The sequence below is a fragment of the Anoplolepis gracilipes genome, chromosome 4 (assembly GCF_047496725.1).
Source record: "Anoplolepis gracilipes chromosome 4, ASM4749672v1, whole genome shotgun sequence".
NCBI lineage: Eukaryota > Metazoa > Arthropoda > Insecta > Hymenoptera > Formicidae > Anoplolepis > Anoplolepis gracilipes.
Genome location: NC_132973.1, coordinates 13,819,125 through 13,838,925, shown reverse-complemented (window position 1 = coordinate 13,838,925; position 19,801 = coordinate 13,819,125). Strand labels below are relative to the sequence as shown.

Genomic DNA, 19,801 nt, shown 5'->3' with positions numbered 1-19,801 from the left:
ATAAAATCACCGCCATTAAGTAATCTCATTAGCAAAGTTATAATGCAATAGGAGTAATTACTCTTTCCTTGCATTAATCAGATTATGTCGCAGAACTTTAAAATTAGAATCGCCGGAACATCGATTACCTAATTACAGTTCCAAGCAATATGACTGACATAGTATATATGAAATATTAATGAAGCTAAAAAGAATGTAAATATTCAATGTTGTCTATGTGTGTGTGTGTGTGTGTGCCGATAAGAATATCTTCTCTTAACTAACGGAAGCAGAGGTATTTCAGATCAATTAATTTTCTCATTATCTATTAGTATCTCAATCGAATAAAAGAGAGAGAGAGAGAGAGAGAGAGAGAGAGAGAGAGAAAAAGTCGCGTTTATTACTTTGAGATTAAAAAAAGTTTGGAAATATCTTTTGCAAAAATATATATCAAGCATATTTCTCTCTTTCGCGAAGAATCTCATGCGATGTGAGTCGATTGCAGTGCGACGTGGACCAGTACACAAAGGTACGAGGTCGGGCGCGACGCAAATCGAAGTCGTTCAAATCGGAATCCGAGGAATACGACACGCTGGGCTCGGACAGCGACACGGAGGTCGGCACCAGCAGCCGTACCGAGTCGTCGAACCATTTGGACGACTCCGGTCCGACGTCGATAATGGCCCGTTCGCCGGGACCCAACTCCGTCAACCAGCAACGGCTCGCCCTGGTGCAGCGACCGGTTCATCATAGTAAGTTAGTATTCGGTTTTCTGTGTCCGGGCCGCGTGCTCGCGCGGCCCATCATGTAATCCAGCGCGCAGCCACTAATTATCTACCGCGTCAACGTCGCCTCGCGTACGTACTTTCCAGATGTGCTGTACCACACGCACGAATCAAGTACATCAACCGAGCCGTCACCAATTTCTGAGAGGAAGACTTTCCCGAGGCTCGAAAAGCAAAGGTAAAAAAAAATATCGTCTGTTTAGCATAGACTAAGATACACGGGTCGTGAAAAGAGAATTATTTAAATGAATAAAATTTTCGATATATATTTACTTGAATCAATTGTATCGTCCATTAATTTGTATCTTTGGCAGGAATCGCGGTGCGATAGACGCCGCGATCGACGGTCGCATTCCCGGTATACTGCGACCGGTGCTGAAGCTGTCGGAGTCCGGAGTGCATTCGTACTCGCGAGGAGCGTCGCCGAGTCGTCCGGTGCGTCCTGGTTCCTACGACAGGCTGGAGAAGGAGCCGCCGAGCACCAGAAAGTCCGTCGAGTCGCTCTGCCTCCTGGAGGAGCCGGCGGGCACGTTCAGAATGATGAGAAGGGACGACGATTGGGGCAGCGAGCTGTCTACGTTGGAATTGAAGCCACCGAGCGGCTTTACGGACGTTCACGAGACCAGTGAAGCCGAGTGCGACATCGACATGAAGCTGAAGTTACACAGAAAACGATCGATCGGTCTTCACTCGAACAACTCGCTCTCCAAATCGCCCAAGGATTTCACTATCACCGTCTAAGTGTTTTAATCAAATATGGAAACCAAAAATAAAGAAAAGAAAAAAACAAAAAACGAAAGATTCAATAAGCATTGCCAAAGCATGAGTGTTATTAAGTCAAGTAAGTTACAATTTTCTCGCCACACATTGAGGTTTTCAATGCGATTGCCAGACAACAGCGTCAGTTCTACGGATCTAGATTTCTGGATGTTTGTCTTTTGGAGTGTCTACTGCCAAAGAGTTCGTTTACAAATAAAGACTTATTTTTGCAAAAAAAAAAAAAAGAAAAAAGTATCTGTACACCACCTTTTACTCCCGTATAATGTTTTATGCATTTAAACACACCTACCTGCGAATCTTCAAAAAAATATATTTATAGATCCATCAAATAACTGTCATTAATCCTTCGTTAACATTTCATGACCTCGAACGTGTTTTATAACATTGATTAATTAATATAACAACAAGAAAATCATATGTAAATTGAAATAAGAAGTGAATTATACTATAATCGTGATTATCGCATACAAATCATAACGAATCATAATTATTGTTTCGAGAGAGGAATACCGGTTTTACCTTTATGTGCAAAAAAATGCTTACTAATAATACAAGATGTGCATATTTTTTATTTAATCGTGACAATAATTTTCGCACATTCTACCATCTCGTATGTTTGAGAGAAAAATTTCATAATTATCACAATAAGAGTATTACGAGTTGGAAAAGAATCACTATTTTTTGTGCAAACATGAAAATGTTTCTCATGTAAATATTTTAATGCATTATATAAATGTTACTGCAATTGTAAGCATAATTCTTGTGTGTGAAATTAATGATACTTTCTATAAAATGTAAATATTATCAATAATATCCATTTTGATTTAAAGAAACGAAATGAATATACAAAATTCAAAATAATTCTCAAATAGGTCGAATGGTCAAAATAGAATGCAGTGAATATTTCGCGTATGTGCTAGCTTAACATTAATTGGTCATCGGGTAATCGCATCGTACGTCTTTTTCTCAGGAAGTGGCCGAAATGAGCAGATCGACCTGGAACTTGCTGGTGAGTGAAACTTGGCTGATTTGATCCAGTTGCAAATTTCTCGCAAACTATTTATTAGACGTATATGTTCTTAAGCACGGACAATTCTTCTCGAATGAAGCGTACAGTTAAAAAAACGAGTAATACTATCGCACATAATGACTGATATCGCAATCATTATATCCGTTTTAAACCTCTCTAAAATTTCTCTGTGTATGTGTTCGTTGAGACACGTACTGTATGTCGAGCAATAGAAATTGATGAGAACCGCATTTGTAGACCAGCATTCGCGTCCTTCGTGACTCGTTGACGCGTGTGTCGTTAGTTGCTTAACGATTTATAATTAATAACGAGAGTCGCGTCGATAAGAAGACGATTCGCGTGACGTCGTAGGAACAGGAGAAACAGAACTGTTTGATTTTTTCATTCATGCTTCGCTTTAAATAAGTCACGCGACTCGTCTCGTCGACGCAAATCATCCTTTTCATCCTCGATCGATGGTCAGAATCGGTTTGTTAAAAATTCTATCGAAGGCAGTGCGGTCGCTATGCTCGGAGATTAACTCTTTCGCTACTGTGTGAGGCCGCAGCCTTATCGGTAATGTGTTCCACCGGCTGTAATTCTGATATAAAACTGATATTTTGCGTTATTATCTTTGCGCACTGTCAGGAAAGAACAATACAGTTTTTCTCTTCCCTATTTTATATACATGTAAAGACAAGAAATACAATATCGATTTAATAATTATAAACGACTGATTTTTTTTTCTTGTGATCACTATATATATTTGATTACTCAGTACTAACTTGATATCTTCTACACATTTCCAACATATAGATAGAAAATATGATTCTCTAATTATCGAATTTCAGAAAATTTCTCTATAGACTTTTGTTCTAAATACATTGGAAATGTCGTCGAAATACTTAGAATATTAGAATAGGTGCCATCAAAATTTTTTTTTTCCACGTAGTTTAATTACCGTAGCGAAAGAGTTAAGGAAAAAGAGAAAAGAAGAAATGTTCGTAGATACGTTTGGCAGTCTCGACTGTCGTTTTGTATATCGTATAGGTTTCGTTTTTTCTCATCGTATTCGTCGGATATTAATTGGGCATGGCGCGGATTCGTGACACCCTTGTCCTTCGAGACTCTCTCGCTAACTCTCTAATTTTTTTTGTTTTTCGAACCGCTACAGCTTTCGTACGCTAGCCGGTTTCGACGAAAACCGGCGGATCGATCGTGAATTGTTAGTACATTGTGTGCGAGTATATTTATAAAGAGCTTCTTCTCTCTCTTTTTTTTTTTTTACATTTAGTGTAGGCCGTAGTGCGTACGTTCGAACGAGAGTCTCCTGTATATGTGCTGCGACGATTCGCATTACAAATAATTATAAAGTCGTAGACACACTGCGGCAACTTATATAAACAATTGAACGAATGCTTGAGTGCTTGATTTTTCACAGTTGTCTATTGAAGTTTCGAGTAGGCATTCGACATATACATTCTCTATTAATACATTCATTTCTACACGCCAGATTCTATCGCCAGATCTCATATAAGTAACAGATTCTGAACCGTGACAATATGATTCGTTTCTGATTCTTCTTCATTAATTTCACTTATAATAAAATACATACATACAAAACCAATTCTCGCACCATTTTCCTTTCTTCCACGCGAATGCTACAGTTACGCGATTGCAAGTCTTTATTATATCGTGCATGTAAAAAAGAATCCGTCTCCGCGACGGATACTGTAAAGTTTGATCATGGAGTTTTGTTCATTCTATTGAACGATGTTTGAAATTATCCGCAATCAATATCGGGTGAAACAACAATTCTATAGAAGCTCGTATTTCAAAGTGAGATTTTGATAAAAGGAAAAAAGAGCTTTCATTTCCCATATACCTCTCAAAACACAGCTATTATATATAATCATCCAATGGACAAACGATGGAAAATGCAATCACGCGTCGACATCATTTTTCTGTCTCTCGATAGTGGAAGGAAAAAAAAACGAAACGAACAGGCCAAGAGAACTAGATGCGAGCTAACGGTGTAAAACGAACGAGACGTGTGTGTGTGTGTGTGTGTGTGTGTGTGTGTGTGTGTGTGTGTGTGTATGTGTGTGTCATCTTACAAATATTATGTTGACTAGAGTCTACATTTTATCTATACACACCACCTATTTTATCATCGAATTATATACGGGCGACCGCGTCTCTCGACGATCACCTTGTCTCTCAACGGCCATTCATACCTCATTAGACGTCTATTTTGTGTTATCCGTGTATAGGTACATGCATATATATAACCGTGTAATATCGTAAAATACAATATATAGATCGCGTCTCGGTCCGTTTTGCGCGACGAGATATCGCTCTTGCCGCTAGCTGTACATATCATTCACGGAATATTCGAACACTATCCCTTCTATATGGCATTGTCTGTGTGCGTCCATTGATCTTAAAACCGGGCGATTCCTCGTCCGCCACGCATTCACATTTTTATCTCTTATTTTCTCCGATTCCCTCCACATCTTTATATATCATAAATATTTATATATATATTTTTTTTCTTTTCACACAAGTATTTTTAGCGCGACGGGTCCGTGTTTGTGTGAGCTCTCTGTCTGTCACTCAGGTGTGTAACTTATTCATACATTTGTATGTGCGTGCGTGCGTGCGTGCGTGCGTGCGTGTGTGTATGTGTGTGTGTATTGATGTATATAATATCGTTTCTCGCTTTTATTTCTTTCAGTGACTTAAATTATTACGGTATTAATTAAAAGACACGGTTTTTTACATACATAGTAATATCTATAGCTACAGACGATAGTCAATAGGTGTTCCGTTCGTACTTATAAATTGATGATTAGAGACTTGATCGTGGTTTAATCGAGTGTACTTAAGATCAGTACGAAATCTCGAAGATCGATTCACATTTTCGGTCCGTTCCGGAAAACACTTGCATTATATTCGTGTTGCAAGCGTGTTGTTACGTTTCGGCGCTACTTCGTAGTTCTTAAAAGAGTAAATCTATGAGAAAGGAATAGTGATATCGCGTGTACTATCTCTTTCTCGAAAAATCTCTGTTTTACACTCTCGCGATCGTGATCGTCACGATTCCAACGCAAGCGAACACGGGTCGGGAATTGATTCTCGTTCTGGTTTTCACAAACAACACAGTCAGTCTTACACGCCTATACGAACATTCTTAATCATGACGTTGTAATCCACGTATACCGATGGTAACGCGATTTTCTCCAATGAGCACGTGTACCATTTTCTCATAATTAATCACAGCGGACTGATCGACAAAACACAGAGAGTTTTCTTTCTCTCTTTCTTTTATGTACATTTCAGCACTCTGTATTCGTTGCCTCTGCTCTCTCCCTTTTTCGTTCAGTGACTTTGTTAAAGCAGTTTGTCTAAAGGGTGACGATTCAGAAGAGCGACTTTAGACTTCGCGAGATAATATACATAATAAAATAAATCTGCCGGATATATATATATATATTTATGAGGAAACACACGAAAACGGTTTATCTTTTTCTGTCTTTCTCTTTGCGACATTATTAATTAAAAGTGGAAGAATGTCGTTCGATATAATATACTAATGTAGACTAATGCTTGCAGTAATCATTATTGGAATCATGTATTATTACTTAATTATAATTTCGGCAAGTTGAAACAAACCGGTTTAAAAATCTCTTAATTGTTCATTAACTAAATGAGTAGTTGTTCAAACGTAGAATCTAATTTGTACTATAGAGTTAGGCCACAAGCGACGGAACGTACACTTTGTATTTAATGGCGTTTTACATTGTAACGAATAATTGATAAAGACACTTTCAGAAATTAATTCGCGCGATAAGGTAACAAGAGCGACTTGTCGACTTTCGATTTCTCTTTGTCGAATTTTTCATCTTGTCGTTAGCTTAATTTATTAATTATTAATAAACAAATCGAATAAAACAAATTGAATATTATCTTGCAAATATGTATGTACATGCTATACATACATATATATAGCATACACACACGCATTTATATATATATATATATATATATATATATATATATATATATATATATATATATATATATGAGTCAATTTTCGTACATGCATCGTTTATAATGCAAATTAACATTGTATGAATAATGTTAATAGACATTATGAATTTTGCGATAAATATACATCAGTTATTGACTTAAATATCGATAGATTTACAAGATTTATAACTTTTTTTTCGATTTGTGATTTGTATGTGCATGCTCATGCTTTCATGTATATGTATAGTAATATCAACACGTATAAAAAATGCGAATGCGATGTATACATTTTAAAATGTCGTTTAACTTTTGGATTGTTTCACAGTTTCTCTTCTATATAAAATATATAACTAACGACAAATTATAATTATTAAAATATTGCGATTGTCATCACTGTAAAAAAAAGTTATGTCATGTTTTTAATTAAAAAAAAAAAAAAAAAAAAAAAAAATACACAAACTATACAACGTGAATCAGCGCGTTTTCTATTGATCTTTTGTAATTCCGCCAGAGATAATATCGGCTTTTATATTGTTCGTAAAAGACTTATAATATCTACAAAATACCCGCGCTATTTTTCAGGTCGCATCCCCTAGCACGTTAGATGTTATTAAAAATCATATAATCTTCTATAAAGTTGTGCGTTCAATTCGTTTACAGATATCTCTCGGATAATGCGAATTAACTGACACGGTGTAGATTATAGAATGTAATAGTTTTGATTTAATTCGTATATACGTATATGCGTCGAGTAATCGTATGTGAAAAATTACACGACCAAACTTAACTTTATGAATTAACAATTAATGCGCTCGGCAAGTCGCTGATTATCTTTTCTAAATGGCAGTATAATAATAGTACAATAAGCTGTACATATCGCGCGGCCAACACTCGAGGCTGGACCAAATCGAATGGATGAATATAACAAGAGAGAGGGCAGACGCTTGTAAATTAGTTTAGTTATGCACAGTGATCCTGATTCTGTATATGCGAAAGATTTCGTCTTGACGGACGCATCCTCGCGTATATAAACTATACACATAGAATAATTAGATACGCGTGTGTACATATATATATGTATATGTACATGTACACACTCATCCACGGTAGTATCATCCTAACAATTAAGCTATCGTAATGATTCTTTGGCAACTCGAAGCTGTCGAATATTCGACATATGCACATACACACACACATACACATACACATATACACACACACACACATCTCGTACATATACATATATATGTTATTACATAGCATGTACGCGTGCACTTGTGTATATTTACTTATGCATGTGTTTATGCAGACGCGCGCGCGTGTTTTTTTTGTGTTTGTCAATAATTATATATAATTATATATAATATATACATATTGATTGAACAGCATAAACTTACGCGACGGATAAGATAAATATCACCCATTCGGCATACATCGGCGGCAATTTTGTCTCTTTTGTTTGGCACTGTCCGCTCTCGCGACACCAGAAACGAGTTTTTCTTATCAAAATTCATAATCCTTCACGTTTAACATTCACGTTTAGCCCTATATACACTAAGAAATCCATTTGAGGATCCTTCAGCTATTCCTTGGATAAAAACTATCACCTCCTTCGCGATGCGAAGATCAGTCTGTTCGGAAAAGATTTTTCTCTTTCAATATCATATCTGCTGTATATTCTGTCCAAGACATTTATGTATTTGGCCGATACTTACCAGGTCAAGAATAAACTTCCAGTAATTCAGGAAGTTTCGATTACAGCGGGGCCGACCTTCGCGAGGGTGCGCTGCAACCGAAGATAGGCCGGCATCATTGTGGCATCATCTTACAGCTAGGCTCCATATTGTCGGAGGGTACACGCATGCTGCCATTTGTGATATAACCATTAGCATCGACCATTACGGATACGCCGGATTGTGGATGATTATGATAGCTAATGTTTCTCTGTGACACCACCATATTTTTCTCCGGTGGTACTACGTGATCATTGCTGCCGCCGTGGGAGGAGAGGCAGGGTTCGCTCCCACGACTGCTGGACGACTCGATCGGATGATCCACGCGTATGGGAATGGTGTAATCGGATAGGTACTCGGAACTGACTTCTACAGTAGCGTATTCGCGAATGACAGATGACTTAGATGGATAATCTATCGGCATATGTTGGATCGATGAGGCCGACCTGATCTCGTTTGGGTCGCTCAGTGAGGCAACGTGTCCGTTGGCCATGGCATACAAATCAGGCTCCGCGCGGCCTTTCGTCGACAGCATGGATTCCAAGCACTGATACAGCAATATATAATCCTCCTACGAGAAATAAATAATTTATGAGGCTAAGTTTTTTCCTCTATCGCGGATATATATGATTACACAAGAATTTAATATACTTGGAATTTACCTTTGAGCGGAAAACACCGGGTCGTTTCATATAAAGCAGTTTTGCAAACATGTAAACATCAGCACTTTGCTCGAATTCTAATTGTTTATTTAAGGTAGTCAATAGAACGAAGAGTGCAGCCTCGACTCCGCCATACCTGAAATAAGTAATAATATGTGATTTGTATTCACTCAATTAATTAGTTGTATCATTGCTGTTAATTTATAAGAATAATATTTAGATGTACCTGTCCATCACGACGATAGGGCCGTTCTGATAATCTCGATGAAAGTCCTGGATGATGTTGACAAAAGTTTTTGGGTTGTTGTTATGCGGCCATAGACCGCTCTGATTCGAAGGTGCTTGGACAATCCTGGCGCTGAGTTCGTAATCATCTTGCAACGATCGAACCGCGACTTCGAGTAAGATAGTTCCATTCACGGTCTCCTTCGTTCCACAGAGTCGTACTCGGAACGTCTCGGATTCAAGATCCTTTCCTTCGATGGGCCAAAATTCTGGATATTCCTGTTAGATAACATTTTTTATCAAAATATCTTTTTTTATCTCTTATGCAATTAATTATTAATGATTTTATTCGAGATGCGTACTTCGTCACATTGAGTCAACATGACAATAGTCTGTGCATTGTGGTCCCACATCATTTGCCAGAATTCCATTATAGTGCTCTCCATCGGATGCTGCGTTATAATAAACTCGCGATTGCGTTGAAAACCTAAAATAATACATCTCATTGTCATTTTGCTTGAAGACAGGTAAGACATTAAATTTACGAAAGAGACACGCTATATACAATATATTATTACCTGAAACCCATGTCGCGTTTATATAGTCACTTCCATCCACACCAGGCTTCGGTGTTAAATGGACACGCGCGTTTTCGATGGGAATAATGTCCATATTACGATTCTTGTGAATGTTGCAGGCTTTGGTAGCGGACACGAGATTGAAATCTTTAGGTTTCCACGACGTTACCAGCTAATAATAAATAATTAAATTAATAATTTAATATTTGTGATTATATATTATTTAACTAAGTTTCCAGAATAAAAGTAGATACCTTATATTGAGCTTCTATGTTATTCCACGCGTCAGTCTTGTTATTCGATGGGCACAACATGTCTTGAATATGCTTCATTAAATTGTTGGAGTTAATATTGGTCTCGCCGCTCTCTATCGCCTCCTGCAAGGCATCGTGGATAAAAATGTACTGCTCTTCTGTCTGAACTAGGAAGTTTCTCTGGGTACGGATATGCTTGAGAAAACCGAATACATTGATTTCGTCCTTCGCCTTTGCTTGCTTCAGCATGGCATCGATTACGATGTACGTTCCGGTACGTCCAACGCCGGCGCTGAAAAATGCAAAGAAATATATTTATTTATATATATATATATATATGTATAAAATAAAGCAGTTGAAAATATTTAAAAATAAATATTTTCAAAACATATTAATGTGTATTAAGTTGAAAATCTTATTGACTGAAAGTTTAGTTTCTTACTAAGATGATTGTTACCTGCAATGAACTACGATAGGTCCAGCTTCGGGCGGATTAGCGTTGGCCGATTTTCGGATAAAACTCAAAACCGGTAATGGATGATCGGGCACGCCATGATCAGGCCAGCTGGTATAATGATATTGCCATATAGTACGTTCACCCATATTGGTCCCATTTTTCTTCTTTTTAATCTGCTTAAAAATCCGAAAGAGATTTTTTGTTGATAAAAATTATTCGCATTAAGATTTAATCGCGTAAGATATTTTATTTGTCTATTCGTTTAATTTCTCCTGAAAATATCTTAAACGCGTATGTGTTTTATTTCTAAATTTATACCTTTAAATGTCGAATTTGAAGAGTGCGGATGGTATATGTCGCCATAATGTCTTCCTTCACTAAAGTCACTTGAATATAACCGTATGTTTCGGTCCCTTCCTTGGGCCAATACATATCACATTTCCTCTATAACAAAAATAAATAATAATAATAATAATAATAGTAATAATAATAATAAAATAAATAAAAAACCATAATTCAATGAAAATTGTGCACTTCATTAATTATTACAAAATGTGTAAACTGAATATTTTTACTTTTAATATTTATTTTAGTATGAATAATTAAACTATCTTTTATTTGCGACTATTTATTATGCGACTTCTGTATATTGTAATACAAAAAATTTGCGATCTCAAAGTCATACTTACACGACCGCGTTCAACCAGATTGGTAATCATTACGACTATTGATACGCGTTGCTCCCAAACCATCCGCCAAAAGCCATCGAACGTAGGCGGGAGTGGACCCTGGGTACCAATGTATGCTCGTGCTTTTTGCCACCCATCAATATAATTCGCGTTAACGTAATCTTGACCCTTTTTAGGAGGCCCACCGCCGCAGGAGAGTAGTTGTACACGAGTATGGTCGTCTAGTGACATGCAAAAAAATGATTAAGAATACAATTTATAATGATTTTTCTTTGTAGAAAATTAAAGCACGCCTCACATTTTATTTTCAATAAGATTGCACTTTTGTAACATTGCACTTTATTATTGATCTAAAAATGTGAGTTTTAAAAACGCGTTGTACAATTATTCATTTATCAATCTAATCAACATAAAGATCAACGTGATTTAAAACGAGATATCTTTTATATCGACGTTGTTTTAACTTGGCGGAAGCTTATTACTCTTCCGTACGTAATAATAGCGGGTATTTTCCATATATATATATATATATAACAAGAATTTTGCGACTGTATAAAATATTTCTGAATCATTGAACATTTCACTTCTCGTTAAATCGATTATTATTTTTCATTAAACGCGACAAGTTTATTTCGATAAATTTTAATTTCTTCGAATTTTTTATCGCCGGAAAGAATTGATAAAGATACGTCATAATGCCCCCAGTCAGATGGAATCAATGAAGAGGTCAGCCACTGATCGCCAGACTGAACTAAAATAAATCAGTCGTAATGGATATTGACTTGACGATGATGAATAGAAATATCCTTCAGAAAAGTAATAGAACATTCGTGCGAGGAATGGAGAACTGTACGGAGAGTTACCAGTTCTATATTAAGATGTTTCCTTTCATTTGTAAATATTACGACACGCCCGAATGCGAGCGTGATACACGTCAAAGGCTACTTACATGCGAGTATATTCAAGTATCTGTTCTTGGCCTTATTCTCAGCGAATTGTGAATTCTCCACGGTGTAATCCCCGGTTTCGGATTGTATAAGCTCGTATTCTTTACTGAAACCAATATCCCCGTCGGCGTGAAGACTCGCGACATGCTGAACGAATTGTTGAACGGCCACGGCGGTCCTCTCGCCGTCTTGCTCGCTGTTTTCCCATTCTTGCAGAGTGGGAACATTCCGTGGCGGATAATCCAGATAATAGTAAGCAGTGTGGAAGCATTTCCTAAAGATCGGTCTAGAAAAAAAAATATACATACGCACATTTACATATCTTCTCTCTCTCTCTTTCTCTCTTCTCCGAAATATATTTTCTTAAAAAAATATTTTAAAAAATGCTATATTTTTTTCCTTAAAATACAATTTATATAACTATTTTCTTCTGACGAGGTTAATGAAGCATTTAACACGACTTAAAATTCAAGTGTCTCAGCTGGCAGAGCTTGTAGCATTCATATAGTATTATCAACGAAAAACATGCATGGGACTGGTCAGATAGACATGATCAAATATTGATACATCGTAATCAAATGCTGATAACACACATTTCTTCACTCACGACTCTTGGATTCGCAGCACACTATCTTGATATATATATATATGTATATATCGAAACTTACAAGTTACGAAAAAACTTCTTCATTTCGACGGCATAATTTCGACGATAACATCCATCATATATAGGCGCGGCCTCGCGATCGGGAGAATTTCACGAATCAACAAACGACGACCAAGGAAACCGGACTCCGTCCGTGACCCAGAAAACGAGCTTGTCATCAGCCGATTCGTCTCGTAACGTTGCTCGTGTCGTTCCGCACGTTCCTGAGAACGTCACCCGAGACACTGACGCGCGAAGAAAAGAGCGAGACTCGCGGACGCGCGTGGCACACGCGTTTCCACTCGCGGCGCGCAAGTCTCTCCGTTTGATGCGTGCGTCACGTTACGCGAGTCTCACTTCGTTCCGGCTCCGCGCATTTTACTCCGGTAACTGTAAGACCACACTCAGCCTTTGTCACCGTGCGTTATCTCGTGTGATAACGCGGCACATAAGAGCGCGGACGCGTCGAGATATTATTAAAGTGTACCACGCGTATCTCTGGCATTAATACATACAGAGTATCTCATAAATTGCGCCCGATAAATCCCTAATACACGGATACATTATCGCCAGTTTCAAAATTATTTCAGTCTCCTATAAGATTATAAAAGATTAATAAGCCACTTCGATATGCATGCTCGAATAATCTTATGAATATTGTGATATAATTTTAGTAATTATATAAAAAATTGATGGAAATAAACTTGTAATTATTTAAATTGAATTTTAAAAAATATTCTCTATAGTTTATAGTTGATTATAGTTTTGTAATATTAAAATTTATATATAAAATTATACAATCTTATAATAAATATCATATATCGTAGAAAGTTTTAGACATAATCTAAAGCTCATATACATTGAAAAAAGATAAATTGCAGCGGAAAAACTTGAATGGGAAAAACCAGTATGCGTGCGTGTGACTGCATCGTTCGTTGGAAACTTTCTAATTGCTCGCACCGAATACGATTCGCGATCTGAGACGTGCGTTAGTGTTCGAACATACTGATTGTCTGGTCTACAATTCCCAAGTAACAAGAATAATAGGTCGTTTAGTGTTAGATTAGTCGGCGCGGAGCGGAAGTGAAACGTCAGAATTAATACTTTGCAAGATCAGCTGTAACATTGAAGCGTAGCGTTGTTTGTAGCGAGAGAAAGTATAGACATTTCATTTCATTTTTTCACAGTTTTGTATTATTTATTCTATGTAGTATTATTTATTGTAATTTTAAGTATTTTATATTAAACCAGATAAATTTATTACTATATATTAATCCTTGTCCTATTTTTTTTTACTCTGTTTCTGGTCACATTGTCGCAGTTTTAACTACCTCAAAGTGCTTGAAAAAATCTTTACAAAAATTTATATATATATAACAATTCGTATGATACCGAGCGGAGTTTAAATTTTTATATTACAATAAAAGTATTTAGAATAATGCGCACTTACAACTATCAACACGGGGGAATATATCATTTGATAATCGAGTGGGCGCGCGCTAAAGTTTCCACGAGATAACGCGCTGCGAATTAAAAAATTAAATCTGACTTACTTCCACATTACGAAGGCTACAATAGCCAGCATAACCGCAAAACAGGCGCACACCATCCCGGCGATCACTCCAGGGCTGAGATCTTTACTACTGCGACGCATCAAGGGTGGTATCTTGTCACAATCACGAGTGACCAATACCTTTGCCGGTGTTGAGCTCTCGCCTTGAATGAGGCGGCTGTTTATTGTGCTCTTGGTAGCTCCCCGCACCACGATCTCGTAAACAGTGTTCACCGTCAAATTAGGTATGGTTGTCTGCATAAAAATAAATTTGCAAATATTTTCTAATGCACTGTGATTTTTATTTAAACGTGAAGGATAATGGAGAAAATACGATGAGAAAAAAAAATAGAGAAAGTTTCTTTTATTAATAAATTCTATAAATAGTATGAATTGTTATACGCTCCCTCCTCTTTATCTGCGTGCAAAAATACATTTAACATTATTAAAGCTATAAAAGAGAGACGTACCCCGCTTTCAAGATGATTCTTCTCGGAGGATAGTTCAATTTCCTCGTAATACCTTCCATTTTCCGGCCGATAATTGATGTAGTAGTAGTCAATGGAGCCCGAAAAAGTGACCGGCCTGGCCCACTGAATATAGAGGGTCTGATGAGACTGGCAAGTCAAATTCAAGATTAAAGGTGCGCTTGGTCCTGTTATATCAGTTCTGCGAATAATCTGATCGGAAGGTTCGCCTTCGTTTTTCCGCGTGTAAGCCTTCACCCAAATCTTATAGTCCGTGTTCGGATCTGCAAATGACGAACCCGGCGCTCGGTTATGAATGGTAATCGAGCAAATTAACCTTCATGAATGAAACTTAAGTGACTACTTTTTGCGCGTGACGAGTCGCATCATCATCATCATATATATATATCAAATCTCATTGAGGCATCTTTACTATCATGCGATGAAATATAATTTTTTCAGTATTCGCCTGTGTAATTATAACGCCAAAATGAGTTCATCTAACGATGCATTCGTCTGCATAGCGCGAGTATGTAAAAAAAAGAGCGTGCGTGATAAGAATTCCTCGAGCTTTCCTTATCAATGAGCCAAGTACGCCGACCTCTATCTTTAGTCGTCTAATGTAACGACTATATTCGTTGTCGACTGAAGATTACATACTTAATCTCGCATTATCTGACGCGTTAAAAAAGGCCGAGAGACCGATAAAATAAAGACATTAAAATAGAGAGATAAATTTTATTTCGATCGAACATTTGAGATATTTGTTAAATTTTTTTTTCGTTGCTTAAAATAAATAGTCTTATTCGTATAATAATATTTCTCATGCAATACATATTGTTTACGTACAACGTCTATATATATATAAATACTCACTCAGATCCTTCAGGATGAATTTAGTATTCGGGTCGTCTGAGTCCGCAGATTTATCGGGTATGTGCATTTTAACGTCCGTATAGTTGGAATGCATATAATAAACGCGATAACCAACGATGATACCGTTGGCATTCTCGGGTTCCGACCACGAGAGTTCAATGGTGTTGCCCGTGATTTCCCGGGAGGTAAGATTCTCCGGCTTTGTTGGAGCTAAAAGAAACAGAGAAAAAAAGACGTTTTTTGCATTACAATGAGCTGATATATTGACCTTTCCATTCTCGTCATCATTTGCAATGTCGCGTTGAGACAAAGTGTATTCAAGCTTATTTCAAAATAAGTGCAAAAATAGTATAGACTTTTCATTAAAATTTTTATTTCACCCTCTTATTGTCGGAGCACAACGTCTTTTCATACACGTTATTTACATACACATAAAGAGATAGACTTGCATGTATCGTAAATTTTTCTATGATACACGTTATAGGTGAAACATAACGAAGAGAGAAAGAGAGAAGCGAGAGACATCGGATCTTTTATTCCATCCTTACTATGTGTCGATAAGAAATAAAATATGATCCAATGCTTTCCTTTCTCTCTCTCTTTCAGGATGTTTGGAATACGTAACAAATACCAGGGTTCATTCCCATATGGTTATTTAATTGTTTTTTCGAGCAACAGATATCGATATACGTTATATTTCCATTTTCCTAAAACTCTATTTCCTCGAGTAAATAATACGGATGAATAAACGACCGTCGATGCGTTCATATAAGAGAGATCAAATTTATTGAATATTCATGCATCTGTCGCGGTATTACCATACGTTGCGCGGTGTGCGATGTAAAACGTGCAGATTGATTTGCATTCTAGTCGCAGCTGCGTAAAATCATTGACAGTAATCTTGCTCGGACACGCTCCAAATAAATGACGCGTAATAAAGAACGTTCCTTGTCAAATGTATATCAAATAAAATAAAAACGAAAGGAGATATATACATCTAATTAAATTAAAATGTATAAATTCCCAAATTACAAAAATCCCCCTAATAGAATTAAATTAAAAGTAGGACTAGAGAAGAGGATAGAATTTAAGAATAGTTTCGCGATTGCAAAATTATTTTATTTTTAATTTATCAACAACGTGCAACGAGAAAGACCGTTTCTCGATGATTCTCGTGAATGATAATTTACGACTATTTGGTGACCTTTAGTGCCCGTTATCATCTTCTGCAGCGTTCCATTTAAAGCACCTTATCGAATTCGCGCGTTAAATTAACGACGTGTAATAAAATGCGAGGCTGCTCGGAGAGCGGGGACCTATACACCTTTACAAGCTTTACAAGCTGCGGCGGATGATGTCATATCGAGTCTGTGCACGCACAACGACGGCCGAGCCGAGTCGTATTACTATCAGGTTGAAAAATGAATACGATTACGGGCCCCGTCGTATGGTCGCAAGGTCGTGATCTTGCGATCCACCGGCGCGGCGTCGTGCGTAGCTTGACAAGCGGACTGCGCGCCAAAACTATTTGCGATCGCTGAAATGCTTTTAATCGCACTCATCGTGCCTGTAATTCTGTAAGGAATTCTGGTCGAGAAACAATCTGGTCTCTCCACGAGTGGATAAAAAAAAAGATAAAGAGACGATATCACGCCAATAAAACGAACATCACAAGATGATGCACTTACTTTAGAATTTTGCAGATTGGAGAGAGATTTACTGAGAATTATCGTTTTTTCCGCGGAACCGAGGAACCAAGTACAGAGTCAAGTAGGCGAAAGTGCCTTTATTAGGATAGGTAGGCAATGTGAGTAACGATTCACGGTGAGTGAAAGGAACGGCAGATAAGAAAACGAGGTACCTGCTTCGAGTGCCACAGTCGCGCTTGCATACCGATTTGCACCGCTTCCAGTTGCATCTGAATTCTTCGATACAATAGTTTGAATAACGATTTTATTAAATAGTTGATATGTTTTAGATGACGTTACAAAATTTACCGAAATTCAGTACAGATCTTCAAGATGATAATCTTAACATTCTATCAGACAAGAAGGGGCAATATATTTTTTAAATTTTGTCGATAGAGATTATTAGACGCTAAAATTGTCTTGTTTTATTTTACCATATATGATTTTCAGGGTTATTTTTCGACAGTGTTTCCATTTGTCTGGATTAGGCTACCGACCTTGGATTCTGATGTAAAAATAGAATGTCTGGATTCCGCAAGAGATAATATTCGACGCTTTTACTCTTGAAAATTCTGAGGATGAACGTATTTCCATAATTTTATATCACGACGACACTTAAGGTCAGTAGGTAATCGTTGCCATGGCGATGTCTATCAGTCTATATGTTACGCAAAAAACTAAAGATGCACATTCTTTTATGTAGGTATAAAGTGAAACAAACCGCACGGGTCAATCTCGTCATTATTTTATTACGCTTTTATGTAGAAGCTAATCCTGCGTGCAATAAAAATGTTACAAAATATCGTTTTCCCACAACGGGGTCAGTGCACTTGCGGCAATTACAACAGTAATTACAAAATAACCGGACAACACTACAATGCACGCTTGTGCGTACGTGTTGGTACGCCTTAACATTTACGCAATCATAGGTGTGTATTGTAGGTGAGCGTGATTGAAGGAGAAGACGAGACGGATGAGAACGCGTCCTTTAAAATCACCTTGTATACCTTACGAAATGTTACATGTGTTTCGCCTTCTGCGAAATCGAGACGGAACGGGAAATGAGTTAAGCATCGATTACACGAGCGGACAATCTCGCAAGGTGATTACGAAGTAGTCGCTGCGTAACGCAATACTTGAATGGACGAGTGACATTTCCTAGTGAAACTCGCGCATTTGTTTTTCCCAATTAATCACGCTTTTAATTGATGTTAAGTGGCGAAATTTTCACCGCAGCCTACTTGACTCGTATACTTTAAACGCATGACACGACGTTTTCTTCAAACGTAAACGTTTAAATAAATGATGTACTTTATTTTTACTTTTGTAATTATCAATAGTATTAATATTAAAATATACAGAAATTTAATGAAATAAATAAAGAACTAGAGGAGCAAGAAAGACAATGTCCTTTGATTATACACAAGATGAAATTTTATAAATGCGTTTTTTTTTTATTTTCTTTTATTTACAATCAAAGGACATTGTCTTTCTCTCTCTTCTAGCCCTCTATTTATTTCGTTTTGATATTAATATTATTTGAGTTAAATAACATACACACTTTATTTAAGGATGCAGTGTAGAGGCAATAGAAGGTATGTTGTATAATGAAGAAGGTATTGAAAATAGTTTGAGAGAAAGAGAGCGTGACATACAAAGATAATTAGAAGATGCAAGATTCAGGGAGGCAAAGTACAATAAAAGGTATAAAGATTTAGGTATGGAGAACACAAAGCCCAACTTTCTAAGGAAGGGAATGTTAGATAGGTATATGTTTGGGGATGAGATAAGAGCTCTGGTAAAGTTAAGATGGTAATCTAGAAGAATATAATAAGTATTAGTTAGGTGTGATACTTATCACTTGTAAAGCGTGTAAATTTTGTAACAGAAGATGGGATAAGATTGAACACTTTGTTTCGGAATGTATAGTGACGAAAGAATGGTTTAATGAAATAGGTGAAGAATGCGTTAAAGAAGAATAACAAGAATTTTCAATGACGAATTAGATATGAAGAAAGGTGCATTGTTAAAAAGGTTTTGGAAGGAAAAAGAAATTAGAAAGAATAAGAGCTTATGTGAGAATGTGAGAGGATAAGAGTAGATTTAGGAATTAAAATTTAGATAAGGTATTTATGTATATATATATATATATATATATATATATATATATATATATATATATTTATCGATGTTACTGTTGCAAAAGAGAGAGAGAGAGAGTAGGCATGTTGTATGATGTGATCGAGGAAAGGTATGGAAGAATGAGTGATTTAGACTTTTTGCAATCCAAGTCTCTTCTTGGCTTATAAATGCTGATAAATAAAATTATCTATCTATCATACACACTTTATTTAATGTTACTTTCTCGTTATATCATATTAAATCGATTATTTAAGAAAAACTGAAAAAAAGTGATAAATATAATTAATTAATATTCACAAT

At 36.7% G+C, this 19,801-nt stretch overlaps 2 protein-coding genes across 11 annotated transcripts in view; one reads left to right on the top strand and one right to left on the bottom strand.

Moving 5' to 3' along the window:
- The window catches only part of LOC140665005 (cell adhesion molecule Dscam2), a 120,633-nt gene extending 118,597 nt beyond the window's left edge, over positions 1-2,036 (top strand). For 3 of the 7 annotated variants that reach the window (XM_072890642.1, XM_072890639.1, XM_072890640.1), the window contains exons 27-29: positions 485-731; positions 852-942; positions 1,079-2,035. In XM_072890642.1, the coding sequence (XP_072746743.1) occupies positions 485-731; positions 852-942; positions 1,079-1,505 (765 nt within the window). In that variant the 3' untranslated portion in view covers positions 1,506-2,035. Of the gene's footprint in view, positions 1-484; positions 736-851; positions 943-1,078 lie in introns of all 7 variants that reach the window. The other 4 variants (XM_072890641.1, XM_072890645.1, XM_072890643.1 and 1 more) reach the window with 3 other exon arrangements.
- Positions 2,037-2,589: 553 nt separating this feature from the next.
- The window catches only part of LOC140665008 (putative receptor-type tyrosine-protein phosphatase mosPTP-1), a 266,798-nt gene continuing 249,586 nt past the window's right edge, over positions 2,590-19,801 (bottom strand). For 2 of the 4 annotated variants that reach the window (XM_072890653.1, XM_072890650.1), the window contains 14 exons: positions 15,672-15,881; positions 14,799-15,079; positions 14,330-14,583; positions 12,133-12,416; positions 11,184-11,404; positions 10,813-10,938; positions 10,495-10,670; positions 10,038-10,329; positions 9,784-9,955; positions 9,568-9,692; positions 9,207-9,484; positions 8,981-9,116; positions 8,301-8,889; positions 2,590-8,216 (listed from right to left, as the gene is read on the bottom strand). In XM_072890653.1, coding sequence (XP_072746754.1) covers positions 8,395-8,889; positions 8,981-9,116; positions 9,207-9,484; positions 9,568-9,692; positions 9,784-9,955; positions 10,038-10,329; positions 10,495-10,670; positions 10,813-10,938; positions 11,184-11,404; positions 12,133-12,416; positions 14,330-14,583; positions 14,799-15,079; positions 15,672-15,881 — 3,050 coding nt within the window. In that variant the 3' untranslated portion in view covers positions 2,590-8,216; positions 8,301-8,394. The remainder of the gene's footprint in view (positions 8,217-8,300; positions 8,890-8,980; positions 9,117-9,206; positions 9,485-9,567; positions 9,693-9,783; positions 9,956-10,037; positions 10,330-10,494; positions 10,671-10,812; positions 10,939-11,183; positions 11,405-12,132; positions 12,417-14,329; positions 14,584-14,798; positions 15,080-15,671; positions 15,882-19,801) is intronic. The other 2 variants (XM_072890654.1, XM_072890651.1) reach the window with 2 other exon arrangements.